Source organism: Physella acuta, unplaced genomic scaffold (genome assembly GCF_028476545.2).
Source record: "Physella acuta isolate Inbredline_101_S28 unplaced genomic scaffold, ASM2847654v3 ptg000674l, whole genome shotgun sequence".
Lineage (NCBI taxonomy): Eukaryota > Metazoa > Mollusca > Gastropoda > Physidae > Physella > Physella acuta.
In genome coordinates, this window is record NW_026732193.1 from 753762 (window position 1) to 771706 (window position 17945).

Below are 17945 nucleotides of genomic sequence, written 5' to 3' on the forward strand. Positions count from 1 at the left end.
TTAAATAACAGCATGAAACAATAACGTATTTTTAAACAATAATGTAAAATATACCTTTGGTATGCTATTTTTAATAATAGAATCAATTTTTAAAAACCAACGCACGCAAGTATTAGTATAATCACACCATTGCAAAAATAATACATATTTAACAATTGTTTAAACAATAAACTTTTATCATTGCATTATTAAACAGAATATCATTTTGATATTTGATTATGCACTCTAAATAATTTTTAAATTATATATTTATTGATTAATTACTTATTTTAAGTTCTATTTGACATTGTATTGCTTCTCAAATACAACTATCATTTTCCTATGAGATAACAAACCCATGGAATTTCTGCAAATTTTGTAAAATGCAAAGAAATAGTTGAGATTTCCACGATAACCTAAGTACCGTTACAGCTAGGTTATGAAATGCGATGAAATAGTGGAGATTTCCACGATAACTTGTGTACCGTTACAGCTAGGTTTACGAAATACGATGGAATAGTTGAGATCTCCACACTATAAATTCACAAAATGTACTGCAGTGGCCAAGACAGCAGATATGAACAGGGTGTTGGAATTGTAATGGTAAAACATTATTTGTACAAACATTGTATTATCCATATAAACATAATACGTCCGTATAGTCGCCTAGACGCCAAGAAGTAAGCAAGAAAACTCTGTAAAGATACAATCTTCATTGCCAGAATGAGAATATAATATAGCTCCAGATTTCAACCTCTGAACAGTTGTTGTTTCTACGCTGATATATTTTTCTGTATTAAGAAAACAAGTCCATAAACACTCATTACCAGTTTTGATACAGACAGCAGCTGCTACTATAACTCCTTTCATTTTTATTTTAAGACCTACAGCATACAGACCGTCAACAGGGACGGTAAATACTCCAGTATCTAGATTAAAATGGTTTCCTATGTTACGTTTGATACTTTTATATACTGCATGAGAACCAATGATGTGTCCATCTGAAGCAATAAAACTTACTGTAGGATGGTTCATTTGTTCACTAGCTGTCATAAAAAAAATATGTTTTTTAAACAAAAAATGTAAAATGATGTTTTTAGCAATGAAACAAGGCTGTTGTTACATCAAGAATGAAGAAGAATTAAGTTAAGATCGTTAAGAATGGGATAATTATGGTGCTATTACAGAAGGTGATTTTTGAATGAGTTAGTAGTGTTAGCGTAGTGGTAGATGATGTTTTTTTTTCTGAAGAAACATTAGTAATGATCCGTACATTTATACTCATAAATAGTATAAATTAATAAATAGTTCTATGCAATAAATAACATATTTGAAAACAATTGCTGGTGTGTTATCGTTAAATTTATCCTATATTGTATAAAATACATTATTAGCTAACACAGGTAAATAACAATTTTTTCTCTTAGGTTTGATATAGGAAATAGCACTGGGTAATCTCTGTCACCTGACTCATTCACATGAACCCAACACAGAGAGGCTTTCGGTATATTTGGTCATGTATTTACTGCTCTACAGCTAAACACAAAAAGTTATCAGCAGATTTAGTGTTTTCGGGCTGTTCTAAAACACCATTTTTGTTATCTTTTTTGTGTCAAAAAATGAGTTACTGTTGTCTTTAAACATTTCGATTGAGTAAATCTAAATTATAAAATATAAGGTCTCAAGAAGTATTAGGCTTGCGTTTTTATGGTGTTGTGGTTTAAATTCTTTAACAACATTATAATGAAAATACATTGAACAAGTAGCGTTTTGGGGGGTTGAAAGAGCTAGTAAGAAAATTTAAAAAGCAAAGCTGTAGTCTTTTATATTCATGTTTCAGATTATATTAATGTATTTACCAATTACTTGCAATTTTTCCGACAGCTCATCCATCTGAAATAGTTACAACAAAAACTATATTTTAATATTCTATTCTAAAAGATAAGCTTACTTAAATTTAAATGTGTTAGTTTTTAAATGACTTAGGGATTTACTCATTAAAATATGCATTTTATGTAAATACTTAAATTCTACACCATTCTAATATATATATATATATATATATATATATATATATATATATATATATATATATATATATATAATTTAAGAAAACGTAAGCTAGAAACCTTCTTAAGATCGGCAACTCTTGTGGTCAATCTGTTCTTCAAGATATCAGCCAGTGACTCCATTGGTTGGATGCGTGTAGACAGTATTTGACAGACGGCCCCCAACTAGGTTGATTGAAACAAATAGATAAAGTGTAAACATACACACGATGTAGCTTGACGTAGTTCTCATTCACTCATGTATTGTTTCTCAAAAAACTCATGTATGAAGACCAATTTTATATTGACATCATATTGTTATAAATAATTATTAACATTTTCATATTTTAAGCATATTTAGAACGCTTATGAAAAAGCCTTTATGTCTATGTTCTAGCTGTTATCTAGTTGTAGTTATACCGCTTCATTTGAAAATAGCCAGTGTACTTTATTAAAACACTCAACAAATCCACTTAATTAACTAATGCATTTAATTTTTTTTTAAAACATGTGAAATGACATAAAAAGAGACAAACTATTCACGGAAGCTGTTAAATTATTATTGGTCTTCTAGATTTTTTTTATTCAATCACAGAAAACCCTTGGTTACAATTTTTTCCCGTCTTTTAAAACACATCTTTGATGATAACAAAGTACAGTATTTCGACAAAATTTGTAAATGACGATAATGCTAACTTTATAACTAATTAGCTATTACGGTTCATACCTTGAGGTTACCCACATGTTTTGTAAACTTATTCCGTGTAATATATTAACTAAAAACTTGATACGTTTAGTAATTGTACATCTAATTATACGCTACATACCTTTGTATTCAATGATTTAGATTGACTTGATATTTTCTTGTCCAAATCTTCACACCGGGTCTTAAAGTTATCAGCAGATTTAGTGTTTTGTTCGTCCATCTTCCTAAAAGCTTCTCTTGTTTTCTCGAATAGCTCCATGACGCTGTCCTTGTCTTGTGCTGATAAATCTTGAATGGATAAATCTTTCCCGTATACATTTCTTGTGAGTAAATCTATATGTTTCTCCATATTAGAAACACAATTTCTTGCCTCAGATATTTCTTTCTTTACTTCCTCTAAATAGGAAGAATGAATTTCTTCAATAATTTTATTAATCTCTTCTTGTCGTTTCTCTTGTGTGTTTATTCGAACCTCCACATTTTTGCTATTCTTGGATAGTTTTACTTGTTTGTTTTTCAAAAGTCTGTAATTTTCTTCCTGATTCTTTTCGTTATCCGACATTTCCTTTTCCATTTTGTTTTGTTTTTCCTCTAGTTTTCTAGTCAGCTCTTTTAACGATGACAACTCTTCTTCAGTTTTATCAAATCTGTTTATCAGCTGACTATACTGGCCTAGATATGTAAAAACAAAGGAAATGTAATTGATGAAATGTATTAAAACCTATTACACGTATTGCAAACTATCGTAATGTATTATGTATGTTAATAAATGTCTATAAATATATATCTATTAAATATTATATATATATATATATATATATATATATATATATATATATATATATATATATATATATATATATATATATATATATATATATATATATATATATATATATAACAAGGCAAGAATGTTCTACTTGTTAAATTGTCAATTTGCTCGTAGAATGGTTGTGTTGGGTCGAATACTTGTTTAATTTCATTTTCACGTTGTGGCAAGGTTTTTGAATTTCCAGCATATTCTTTGTCACTGCTCTGATCTAAATTATATACAAGTTTAACTTTCAATAAATTTCATGAAGATTAATATCAATAGAGTTTAATATGGCAAATTTTTAAAAATTCTATTAATCGTCTTAAATCATGCGTTTACCTATTATCTCTGAGGCAGCTTTTAAGAGTGCTACATTCGCCTGGTCTAGTTGCTGAGATATCTCACTGTAGCTTGTGGAGAGATTTCCTTCTTTATCTTCCAGCCACGCCTTGCTTTTCTCTATTGCCTGTCGGAAAATCAAACAAAGTATTTAAAATACTTTAACATAACATGTATATAGAAAATTCTTTTTTTAATCTTAAAATAATTTAAAATTAAATTATTAAATTCATTTTGAATAATTTAAAACATGTTTAAAACAATCACCTAAATTATAAAATCATTATAACTTTTTAAAATGTTGCTACTTTTTTTTTGGTCTTTTGACCATCCACCTGTTTTCAGATAATTCTTTGCTAAGATGTAAATGGGCTAACAAAATACTTTTTATTGGTGGACACGACTATAAGTTATATTGGACTAAAACAAGAGTAAAATATTTTTGTTTTTCTATAATAGTGCTTACATCTTTTATAAGAACCATTACAGGTTATACAAGGATGAACCAGCAAAAAATTTGTTTTCCTATGATAGTGCTTACATCTTTTATAAGATCCATTACAGGCTCTACAATGTTGACCTGTTCCAGCAAATATTTCGTCTGCTCTGTTACAACTCTGACATGCAGCTTTGGTCGCATCTAAAAATAGAAAAATATTTCATTTCTTACAATAATGTAACTTTAACATTAGAAAAATATATGATTTCTTTCAATAGTTTAACTTTAACATTAGAAAAGTATTTGATTTCTTTCAAAAGTTTATGTTTTACATTAGAAATATATTTGATTTCTTTGAATAATTTAACTTTAACATTAGAAAAATATTTCATTTCTTTCAATAATTTAAATTTAATTTAATGTCACGATGCATTGTCTTCATGTCTTGACCCAAGTACAAATTAAGAACCTTATCTGTCAAGTAGAAGTGCCTGCAATTTCGCTCCCGTGTTTCGATCTAGACAGACTGACGACAGACTAACGACTGACGGCTGACGAGGAAGTGAGTTAAATAAAAGCTTGTAAAAAAATGTCAACGAGAATTGTTTGTCGAACAGTTCTAGTGGCAAATTTTTGTAAGCTAGTATAAAAAATAGGAAAAAAATTAAAGAGATAAACAGTTAATAGTGGAAGTTGTTTTAATAAAACGGAGCCCAAATTAGACATAAACATCGTCTGTATCAATAATCAATATGTCTTACATTAGTCTTACACAACCTTATGTTTTCTTGGAGAAGATTTTCTAATAAAAAGTAATAGTGTATCTCAACCTGTTGCAACGACCAATTTATAACCATACTTGCTAGTAACTGGATGTTATCAAACAGGTGATAAATGTATATAGATCTATATATTAATATATGTTTACCTTAAATAAGTAAGAAAAATATTTCGAATTTGAAGTAAAACACTGTAGAATGAATGAAAAATAATATCGGAAAATCCCTAAATTATTTGTTTCGTGTGTATTTTATTTTTGGGAATTTCCGTTAAAAGGTTTCATTTTCACTTTAGTAGCTAACTTCATCTAATGAAAGAAAATATTCTTTAAGTAATGTATTTTTTTTTCACAAATCTCAGCCCTTCGCCTTTAATCGAAGAGCATGTATTAAATATGTTTTAATACGTCGTTGGTCTGTGAATTGACCACATACCTTCGCATGTCACTGTAACAGAAACATAATTATAAACTCTACTCAATGGCGTCGCTAGGTCGGGTGTCACCCCACCCAAGAAAAAAATTTATATATATATATATATATATATATATATATATATATATATATATATATATATATATATATATATATATATATATATATATATATAGGCTATATATATATAGGCTATATATATATATACATATATATATATATATTGTGAGGGTACAGGTGTTTTGAAGAGGTTTACCACCAGTTGTGATGGTACGAAATGAATCTTTGTTTGTAGTTCTTCTTGTTGTTGCACCAGTTGTGAGGGTGGGGATTTTTAAGATGCGAAACGAATGAATCCAATAACACACAGTTCAAGTTCCAAATACAAAGTTCTTTATTAAAATTATAAATCAATGTCCTATCTAACTAGCCTGTTAAATAATATCTATTACCACTACTATTACTAACTCTACTAACACGCCCTTCCATGACCAATCCTACCACTATCTACATTCTAACTGTTCTCTACATAACTACGTCTGCTCCATTCTACAACCTAACACCTTCTGCCCTCGCTAGCTAATCATGATCTCCCGGCCTAACAGTGGCCCACGCTTCAGTGGTCAGCTGACCGTCCCACGTGACCGGTCAGTTCACGTATTTTTATTGGTCTCTCTCTCTCTCTGACTAGTCTGACCAACTTGATATAGCCTGCTTCTGCTATCTACCTGAGCTCGACGCAACCTTGCGTCATCACATATCTCCCTCCCTTTCTGTAGCTGACAAATTATATTTTTCAGCGTCTGCTACTAATCTAATACATCAACAACTATCTATCTTACTACTCTATTCTATCCCTAACATCAATCATGTAAATCAAATACAAAATGGGACAGCACAGTTTACAAAAACATAAAATCTTGTGTCTGTGTTCCTGAATAAAAAAAATGTCATTGTTCTAGTTCTTGTGTAAGTATCTAGACGTCTGTGGTGTCTCTGCTTGATAATGTATGTCTATGTTATGGTATGTGTGAATCCAATCATGTGAAACTCAGTTCTGGCTAGGTTGTCGTGTACTGGCCTTGAGCTAATCTTAGTAGAATGTGTAACTGGTTTAACGGGCTCTGTGAGCAGTGTAAGTGCATGTGTAAGTGTTATGTAATTGCTTGCGTTCCTCTGTGGTGGGTGGGTTGTGGCGAGTTTTGATGTAAATTCCCGTGAGGCGGGTGTAGGCGTAACTTTCGTTGGTCAATGTGATGACGCAACAAACTCAACGCTGGTTGAGATGTCCACGTAGAGTGGTTATACGATGAACTGGAGCTGGCTGATGCGGTGGCGAACAATGACGTAACATTCCGACGCTGGGAACTTGGACGATGGGTCTTCTACCCTTTGTATGTGCCGACGTAGGTGTATGTAGCTGGCGGTCTGTTATTCAACTCCAGGGTGGGGCGAAGCGGTGGCGATGTGTCCGCTGTCTTGACCAGGGCAATTCTCTGTTCAGCAGGGCTGTTCGATGACCAGGTAATTCAACGTAATCAGGGCTTCAGGTGGCGGCTTCTTTGAAGTGTCTGCTTCATCTCGTCTCATTCTGAATAAGCGTAGTGGGTCTGAAAATGGTATTTCGAGACTATAAGCAATGGCTTTACGTGAACAATTTAGTGCCCGCGCAGACAAGTATTCAGACAGAGGTACCTTCCATTAAAAAAAAACCTCAATCCCATTAAACGTGCTGAACATTTGTCTGGCGGTACATACAGCATACAAAAGTAACATTACAAAATTAACCAAATAAAAAATCAGTACACTCTAATCTAACAACAATCTGTAAAGCCTAATAAACTCAATAGACGTAAACACTACTAGAGCTTAGAAATAGCTTCACAAAAAGAATAGACATGAGAGTGTATATCAATAATATTCTGCCATTTCAAATCAATATTTCAACACGTAATCATATAGTGGAGCAGCTCTCACTATCTGACTTCTGACAAAAAACTGGCTGGCTTGACTTAATTGACTGACTTCACTTATGACTTCAGTAACTTGACTTATTTCACTTTGACTTCAGTAACGTGACTGACTTCAATTTAACGACTGATTCCACTTTGACGACTTCAATTACTTCAACTTGACGACTAACTTCACTTTGAAGACTAACTTGACCTCGACGACTTCACTTCAATTCAACTTAAAAGACTTCACTGACTGACTAAACTTCGACGACTTAAACGTCTTCATTTTGACTTCAAAGACTTTTCCTTGACTTCAACTACTTCAATATGACTTCAAAGACTTCACTTTGACTTCAACTACTTCAATATGACTTCAAATAATTCACTTTGACTTCAACAACTTCAATATGACTTCAAGGATTCACTTTGACTTCAACGACTTCAATATGACTTCAAAGACTTCAACGACTGACTTAGATTAACCTGACTTCAACTTCAAAGACTTTAACTTTGACTTCAAAGATTTCAACGACATCACTTTGATTTCAAAGACTTCACTATAACTTTGACGATTTCACTTCTTCACTATGACCTCAACGACTTTAATATAACTTCAAAGATTTTTCTTTGACTGCAACATGACTACGTCACTATGACCTCAACTACGACTTCAATAACTTATTGACTGACTTAACTGACTTCAAATAACTTCTTTGACTTCAGTTCTGACTTATACTTCACTGACTTCAATAACACTATTGACTTCAGATTGACTACACTGACTTCGACTTCAACTATATCGACCTCATGCCGATTTTTTCGACTACTTAGATCAACACAAAAACTCGACTTGACTTCACAATTATGTCCGTTGTTCAAAATCATTTATGGGGAAGGTCCGGGTCACATTCTTGATCATGAGGTTGATGTTCTAGGGCAGTTGCGTGTTATCTATGTGCTGTACTTCCAGTTTCACTAATTCTATCGCTAACTCTGCTTTTGTTCTTGACATGTCTTACTATCTTGACTATCTTGTTTTCTAACTTATTCTCTACAAATGTGTCAACTTCTTCTCCTGTTTTGTCTAATGGTATGCCCTGTTTTTATAGCATTGAAACTCTGCCTCCATGGTTGTGTATGTGTATGTGTGTGTGTTGAGGAAAGGCAAAATAACTAAGGCAACAGTGCGTAACAATAGAATGTGTAAGGCAGAAAAACCGCTGGCACAAACTATCCAGCACGGGTATAAACCCAAACGTTTAAAAAAAATGATGGAAGGTACTTATCTTTTTGAACATGGTGACTGTTCCCTTGTATTGGTAATCCACTCGTTCCGGTTGAAGAAACCCGCTGTTGTGTTGAGTTGAAGAAAGCTGTACACCAGATGTACTCCGTCATGAGTAAACTGATATACTGTCTTTCCTGTCCTCGACCCGCAGCTCCACCAGTTGTGAGGGTACAGGTGTTTTGAAGAGGTTTACCACCAGTTGTGATGGTACGAAATGAATCTTTGTTTGTAGTTCTTCTTGTTGTTGCACCAGTTGTGAGGGTGGGGATTTTTAAGATGCGAAACGAATGAATCCAATAACACACAGTTCAAGTTCCAAGTACAAAGTTCTTTATTAAAATTATAAATCAATGTCCTATCTAACTAGCCTGTTAAATAATATCTATTACCACTACTATTACTAACTCTACTAACACGCCCTTCCATGACCAATCCTACCACTATCTACATTCTAACTGTTCTCTACATAACTACGTCTGCTCCATTCTACAACCTAACACCTTCTGCCCTCGCTAGCTAATCGTGATCTCCCGGCCTAACAGTGGCCCACGCTTCAGTGGTCAGCTGACCGTCCCACGTGACCGGTCAGTTCACGTATTTTTATTGGTCTCTCTCTCTGACTAGTCTGACCAACTTGATATAGCCTGCTTCTGCTATCTACCTGAGCTCGACGCAACCTTGCGTCATCACATATCTCCCTCCCTTTCTGTAGCTGACAAATTATATTTTTCAGCGTCTGCTACTAATCTAATACATCAACAACTATCTATCTTACTACTCTATTCTATCCCTAACATCAATCATGTAAATCAAATACAAAATGGGACAGCACAGTTTACAAAAACATAAAATCTTGTGTCTGTGTTCCTGAATAAAAAAAATGTCATTGTTCTAGTTCTTGTGTAAGTATCTAGACGTCTGTGGTGTCTCTGCTTGATAATGTATGTCTATGTTATGGTATGTGTGAATCCAATCATGTGAAACTCAGTTCTGGCTAGGTTGTCGTGTACTGGCCTTGAGCTAATCTTAGTAGAATGTGTAACTGGTTTAACGGGCTCTGTGAGCAGTGTAAGTGCATGTGTAAGTGTTATGTAATTGCTTGCGTTCCTCTGTGGTGGGTGGGTTGTGGCGAGTTTTGATGTAAATTCCCGTGAGGCGGGTGTAGGCGTAACTTTCGTTGGTCAATGTGATGACGCAACAAACTCAACGCTGGTTGAGATGTCCACGTAGAGTGGTTATACGATGAACTGGAGCTGGCTGATGCGGTGGCGAACAATGACGTAACATTCCGACGCTGGGAACTTGGACGATGGGTCTTCTACCCTTTGTATGTGCCGACGTAGGTGTATGTAGCTGGCGGTCTGTTATTCAACTCCAGGGTGGGGCGAAGCGGTGGCGATGTGTCCGCTGTCTTGACCAGGGCAATTCTCTGTTCAGCAGGGCTGTTCGATGACCAGGTAATTCAACGTAATCAGGGCTTCAGGTGGCGGCTTCTTTGAAGTGTCTGCTTCATCTCGTCTCATTCTGAATAAGCGTAGTGGGTCTGAAAATGGTATTTCGAGACTATAAGCAATGGCTTTACGTGAACAATTTAGTGCCCGCGCAGACAAGTATTCAGACAGAGGTACCTTCCATTAAAAAAAAACCTCAATCCCATTAAACGTGCTGAACATTTGTCTGGCGGTACATACAGCATACTGTGACCTACTTAGGTCGAGTCAGGTTCTATTTTTATGTTGACATTGTATAATACCTTATATGGAGTGATTGTGCAACAACCGGAAAATTTCCACTGACTTATTAAGGAGTCTAAGATATAGAAATTTTCCATTAAGATCTGATTGAATGATTCTAATCAGATGACTATCCCAACCAATGGCTACATGAGTTGAGGATAATCTCCCCTGTTGCAGAAGTCTTTAATTGCCCCGCACACTCGCAACACGAGGCAGTCTACAGGGCGATTTTATCTTGATCAGGCAGCCGTCCATATTGTCCGGCTATAGACTCTGACCATTTGAACGTGAGAGAACTTAAGTCCTGTGTGTGCCTTGCTTTCTTAAGTTGATTTAGTCTTCTAGTATAATATTACTTGTCGCTAAGTAATTCCTGAAGATATAGCAGTGTTGTGTGGCCTGTGCCTATTTTTTGACAGTGTAGAAATCTGTGATAGTGTTTTTTCCTACACTCTGTAAGTTGGGTTTTGATATTTTATACATTAAATATTTTATCTAGTTTCTCCTTGTGTTCTGCCACAACTGTGTTCGCTGATTAAAAGTTGTATGTAGATTGGATGAGTGTTAATTACAGTAGTATCACTAGTTTACCCTAGACATTGAATTCGAGCCCTAGTGTGCCGTTGTGTTAGTGTTCATCCACTTAGGCCGTAAGGCATTTGCATATAACCCCGAAAAAAGAATCCGGGGACGTTCACCGTCTATTTGGCTGATAGATAGGGAACGTTACAAAGTGGGGGCTCGTCCGGGATTTAATCTGTCGTTCCAGTTGTTGGTTATATCAGTAAGCACTAAGTTTAGTTTGATTTAGTTGTAATTATATCCAGTGAAGCCGTGTTATTGAAACGCGCGCAAGGCTAGGATTATCTAGGTCAATAGCCAGACGTGTCGTCCTAGATTGAAGAGGTCAAGTACACGGCCCAACGCACCGTGTTAAGTTAGTGAACCTAGGCTTGTTGTGATTTGAAAGTTAGTGTTATGGAATCTTTTTTGGCTAATCCCACGGTTGAAGATGTAGAAAAGTTGAGTAGAAAAGTTTTGGTTAGTGTTGTTAAGGAATTGAAATTGGATTATTCTGTTACGCAGAAATCAGAGGTGTTGAGAGATAAAATTGTTGTTCATTTCATTAATGAAGGTGTATTTGATGAAAGTTTGTTGGCGGATGTGTTACTTCGCGAGGAGAAACCTCTAGAAGAGAGGGAGCTTTTGTTAAAAGAAAAGGAGTTTGAAACTAAAAGTGCTTTAGAGAAGGAGAAAGTTGCTTTAGAGAAACAGGAGTTAGAGGCTAAAATTGCTTTAGATAAGAGGAGGTTGGAATTAGAGTTTGGTCAAGTTAGTGATGTCACTTCTCTGGTAGATCCAAAAAAGTTGTCGGTAGGGCAAGTGATTGCCAAATTTGGGAAATTAGTTCCTAAATTTGATGAAACAGATTTGGTCGTTTTCTTTAACTCATTTGAGAGTTTAGCGAAGACATGTGAATGGCCCGAAACTTCCATTACTGCTTTATTGAGCTCGGTCCTTACTGGGAAAGCTGCAAAAACATACCAGGCACTCTCTCACGACGTTCAAAATAACTATAGTTTGGTCAAGACTGCCATTTTAAAGGCCTACGCACTGACGCCCGAGGCCTATCGGACAAAATTCCGAACACTCCGCAAGTTACCCACACAATCATATGTGGAATTTCTCTTTGAAAAGGAGAAAATATTCTCAAGGTGGCTACACTCTGAGGAAGTTTCTGAGTTTGAGAAACTCAGGTCACTTATCCTAAGGGAAGAATTCCTATCGTCCCTGCCTGAAGAGATACGACTACACATACTGGATAACAAGATAACTGACATCCAGAAGGCTGCTGAGTCGGCTGACACATATATGTTGGTGCATAAGAAACCACCAGTGTCAGGAAACCGCCTCAACCCCGTGCTTCCCCTTTTTGGCAGCAATCCTCCTGTTGGCCAATACGTGAAGGCATCACAGTCCAGAGAGAAACCAAGATCAACTCTCAATCGTCGAGCAGTTTGTCAGTTCTGCAAAAGACCTGGTCATCATGTCAAGGACTGTTACAAACGTCTTCAATTTAACAGAGAGGTGGTGCGTACTTCTGCGCACTATGCTCTACCCCCTCAAGCTGCCGGTTCAAATATGAACTCTAGAATTCCAAGGGACGCTAACCCTAAGTGTCCGCAAGAAGGTAGTCAAGTCTCCACACATTATGTGCAGTCACATTTTGACTGTTCTCGCCACCATCCAGTTTCTTCCGAGTCTACCGATCTCGAGGGATCGAGAAAAGTTGACTTTTCATCTTTTATTGCCGAAGCCATCATTAGCAAACCAGGTGATCCGTTGTCTCAGCGGAATATCACCGTCCTAAGAGACACAGGAGCGTCACAATCACTCCTTTTGAAAAGTTCAATGGACATTACACCTGAGACGAACACCGGAAGGATTTCCATTATCCAGGGAGTGGGGACAAAATCTACTGTAGTCCCTCTACACAAGTTTGCCCTGAAACATCATCTCGTCGAAGGTGAGGTCATTTTAGGTGTGATAGATAGTATTCCTGTCCCAGGAGTACACCTACTTCTAGGGAATGACCTTGCGGGAAGCAAAGTATACCCCTGTACGGTTTCAGACCCTTTGTCAACAGTTCCAGATAATGATTATGAACTGTATCCTGCATGTGCGGTGACAAGAAGCCAGACCAAACAATTGGCTGACACAACGTCTGAACCACACCTACCATCATCGTCAAGAAATTCGACTCCCAAACTGGAGTCTATGCTTCCAGAAAACACAAGTCTGGGCTTACCCCTGAGGATATCTCAGGAAGACATCATTAAAGCTCAACAAGTCGACGCGGAACTCAAAGCAACGGTCGAAAAATCTCTATCATCGGACGATGGAGAATATTTCTCCGAGAACGGCCTCTTCTTTCGTCGCGCTATACCAGTGATTGCCTCACCAGCCGAACCATGGTTGGGTAAAAACCAGCTGTGGGTCCCTCCACCTTATCGGCATGAAATACTTAAGCTGGCACATGACCATCCAATGTCAGCACACCCAGGAGTCACTAAAACGACGGCGAAGCTCAAAGAACTGTTCTTTTGGCCCAAAATGAGAAAAGATGTGTCGCGTTACTGTAGAAGTTGCACGAACTGTCAGTTGGCCGGAAAGCCAAACCAGACAATTCCTAAGGCCCCTTTGAGTCCGATTCCTGTATTAGAAGAACCTTTTTCAAAAATCGTCATGGACTGTGTAGGTCCCTTGCCTAAAACCAAGGCGGGCAACGAGTACCTACTTACCTTTATGTGTTCAAGTACCCGTTTTCCCGAGGCGATTCCCTTACGGAACATTAAGGCAAAGACTGTAGTCAGAGCCATGACCCGGTTCTTCACTCCCTTTGGATTACCTAGAATCGTGCAGACAGATCAAGGCAGCAACTTCACCAGTCACCATTTTCAGGAAGCACTAGCCAAGCTAGGCGTTACCCACATCACCAGCTCAGCCTACCACCCTCAGTCTCAAGGCGTACTTGAGAGGTTCCACCAAACCCTCAAAACCATGCTAAGAACGTTCGCTAATAGTAACACCCAATGGGATGAGACTGTTCCTTGGATTATTTTCGCCGCGAGGGACTGTGTCCAGGACTCTTTAGGCTACTCTCCTTTTCAACTTGTGTTTGGACATTCTGTCCGAGGTCCCCTGAAGCTGATCCACGAACGTTGGACAGGTACCAGTGATCATCCTGTGGAAAACTTTGATGATTTTCACGTTCGACTGAAAGCCGTGTGCGAAATGGCTCACAAGAACTTAAGAAGGGCCCAAGTGAGAATGAAAGGACTGTATGATAAGAGTTCTTGTAAACGAACATTCAATCCAGGCGACAAAGTTCTTGTGCTAGTGCCTAATCTGAACAATGCGTTATCCTTGAGATATTGTGGACCCTTTACTGTGCATTCAAAATTAAGTGATTTGAACTATGTTGTCAATACGCCCGACAGAAGAAAGAAACAGACAGTGTATCATGTTAACTCACTGAAAAAATATTATGATAATTGTAACAATTTTCATTCCACAGCTAAAATTACTTTACCTGTATGTTCAAATGTTTCTGATGATGTGATACATGATAAATTGAAACCCCCAAAATTGGTAAATTCTTCCTTTTTAGATAATTTGAATGTCCACCTTATGCATTTGTCCACAGAGGAAAGCCAGAGATTGTCTCAGTTATTTGAGACATTTCCCTCTATTTTTGGGGATGTCCCCAAAGAAGCGAAGGTTCCACCTCATGATGTAGACGTAGGTGACGCAAAACCCATCAAACAACACCCCTATAGAGTTAACCCGGAAAAAGCTGCTTTGATAAAAGATGAAATTGACTATATGCTCAAGAATGATATCATTGAGCCCAGTTTCAGCAACTGGAGTTCCCCATGTCTCCTAGTACCGAAAGACGGTGGATCTTTCAGGTTTGTGACCGACTTTAGGAAGGTAAATGCGCTCACCAAAGCTGATTCCTATCCTTTACCTCGAATAGAAGACGTTATTGATAAAGTTGGTCAGGCTAAGATAATTTCCAAAATTGATTTACTTTCAGGATACTGGCAAATCCCCTTATCTGACCGTGCAAAAGAAATATCTGCTTTTGTAACCCCTAATGGTTTTTATAGATACAAACGTATGCCTTTTGGTATGCGCAATGCTGGTCAAACTTTCCAGAGGGTCATTAACTCTGTCATTGCTGACATCGACCAATGTGAGGCCTACATAGATGATATAGTTGTATTTTCTAATACTTTTGAAGAACATATTGTTCAGTTGACTAACCTTTTTAGAAAATTGTCTGAAGTGAATTTTACGGTAAACTTACATAAAAGTAATTTCTGTAAAGGTTCAATTACCTATTTGGGTTATCAAGTGGGAACGAACCAAGTTCGGCCCATTGAAGCTAAAGTAGATGCTATTGTAAGGTTACCTCCTCCCAAAAATTGTAAAGAAATCAAAAAGTTCCTTGGGATGGCTGGTTACTATAGGCGGTTCTGTCAAAACTTTTCAGCTATTGCTGAACCTCTTACTGCATTATTGAAAAAGGGTGTTGAGTTTGAATGGTCAGACAAATGTCAAGAAGCTTTTTTTACCATTAAGTCATTTTTATCTAATGCTCCTGTTATGGCTGCGCCAGATTTCAGCAAGCCCTTTAAACTTGCCATTGATGCTAGCAACTTAGCCATTGGCTCAGTCCTATTTCAAGAAGACAACATGGGAATTGACCATCCCATTGCCTTTTTTTCCAGGAAGTTAAATGAGAACCAAAAGAATTACTCTACTATTGAAAAAGAGGCTTTAGCTTTGGTTTTGTCATTACAACATTTTGAAGTCTATGTCTCTTCTTCAACCAATCCAGTCAGAGTGTTTTCTGACCATGATCCCCTGAAATTTACCTCTAAGTTAGGACAGACAAATCAAAGAATATTGAGATGGTGCTTATATTTCCAAAATTTTAATCTGGAAATTTCACACATTAAGGGTAGTGATAATGTTGTGGCTGATTGTTTGTCAAGGATGTAAAATCTTATTGCACACATTGATCATGTGACATGTTTTGTGGTTCATTGAGACCATACACAGGTGTTGTGTTTTAACATGGAAATGGGTGGTGTGAGTTTTGAATTTTTTTCAAAATTCCAATCCTGTTGAATATTTTGTTTATTTTCAGGTGAACCTTAATTAAAGGTGGTTTTTGATTATATGTAATCTTTTATAATAATTTGTCTCACATGACTCAATTGATATTGTAGCTAGTCATTGAAATAAAGGTCTTACCCTGGCGGGTTTACCACTTTTAATATCCCCATGGAAATATTGTAATACCCCTATTCTGAGGGATTTTGATGTATAATTACTTTTTGAAGGGTTACTCCCCTTTCACCAATTGTAAAAGTTGGAGTTACTTCCCTTTTATGTTCAGGGATATTTTCATCTGGTATTATGATTTTGATTGCCTACATTTGTAAAACATTTTTGTTATTTCATTGCCAGATTGGTTCCTTATGTATGTTTTGTGGAACCTATCTGTCACTTCCAAAAAGGGAGGGGATGTGACCTACTTAGGTCGAGTCAGGTTCTATTTTTATGTTGACATTGTATAATACCTTATATGGAGTGATTGTGCAACAACCGGAAAATTTCCACTGACTTATTAAGGAGTCTAAGATATAGAAATTTTCCATTAAGATCTGATTGAATGATTCTAATCAGATGACTATCCCAACCAATGGCTACATGAGTTGAGGATAATCTCCCCTGTTGCAGAAGTCTTTAATTGCCCCGCACACTCGCAACACGAGGCAGTCTACAGGGCGATTTTATCTTGATCAGGCAGCCGTCCATATTGTCCGGCTATAGACTCTGACCATTTGAACGTGAGAGAACTTAAGTCCTGTGTGTGCCTTGCTTTCTTAAGTTGATTTAGTCTTCTAGTATAATATTACTTGTCGCTAAGTAATTCCTGAAGATATAGCAGTGTTGTGTGGCCTGTGCCTATTTTTTGACAGTGTAGAAATCTGTGATAGTGTTTTTTCCTACACTCTGTAAGTTGGGTTTTGATATTTTATACATTAAATATTTTATCTAGTTTCTCCTTGTGTTCTGCCACAACTGTGTTCGCTGATTAAAAGTTGTATGTAGATTGGATGAGTGTTAATTACAGTAGTATCACTAGTTTACCCTAGACATTGAATTCGAGCCCTAGTGTGCCGTTGTGTTAGTGTTCATCCACTTAGGCCGTAAGGCATTTGCATATAACCCCGAAAAAAGAATCCGGGGACGTTCACCGTCTATTTGGCTGATAGATAGGGAACGTTACAATACAAAAGTAACATTACAAAATTAACCAAATAAAAAATCAGTACACTCTAATCTAACAACAATCTGTAAAGCCTAATAAACTCAATAGACGTAAACACTACTAGAGCTTAGAAATAGCTTCACAAAAAGAATAGACATGAGAGTGTATATCAATAATATTCTGCCATTTCAAATCAATATTTCAACACGTAATCATATAGTGGAGCAGCTCTCACTATCTGACTTCTGACAAAAAACTGGCTGGCTTGACTTAATTGACTGACTTCACTTATGACTTCAGTAACTTGACTTATTTCACTTTGACTTCAGTAACGTGACTGACTTCAATTTAACGACTGATTCCACTTTGACGACTTCAATTACTTCAACTTGACGACTAACTTCACTTTGAAGACTAACTTGACCTCGACGACTTCACTTCAATTCAACTTAAAAGACTTCACTGACTGACTAAACTTCGACGACTTAAACGTCTTCATTTTGACTTCAAAGACTTTTCCTTGACTTCAACTACTTCAATATGACTTCAAAGACTTCACTTTGACTTCAACTACTTC

The 17945-nt window shown here is 36.5% G+C and overlaps 1 protein-coding gene across 1 annotated transcript; it reads right to left on the reverse strand.

The window, feature by feature from the left end:
* Positions 1-645: 645 nt before the first annotated feature.
* Positions 646-4878, reverse strand: LOC131949117 (putative autophagy-related protein 11). The gene is made up of 8 exons (XM_059310877.1): positions 4795-4878; positions 4428-4526; positions 3887-4013; positions 3654-3773; positions 2855-3405; positions 2109-2213; positions 1839-1872; positions 646-1025 (listed from the first exon to the last, which is right to left on the reverse strand). The coding sequence occupies exons 2-8, from the start codon at positions 4524-4526 to the stop codon at positions 646-648; spliced, it is 1416 nt and encodes a 471-aa protein (XP_059166860.1). The 5' UTR covers positions 4795-4878.
* Positions 4879-17945: the final 13067 nt, after the last annotated feature.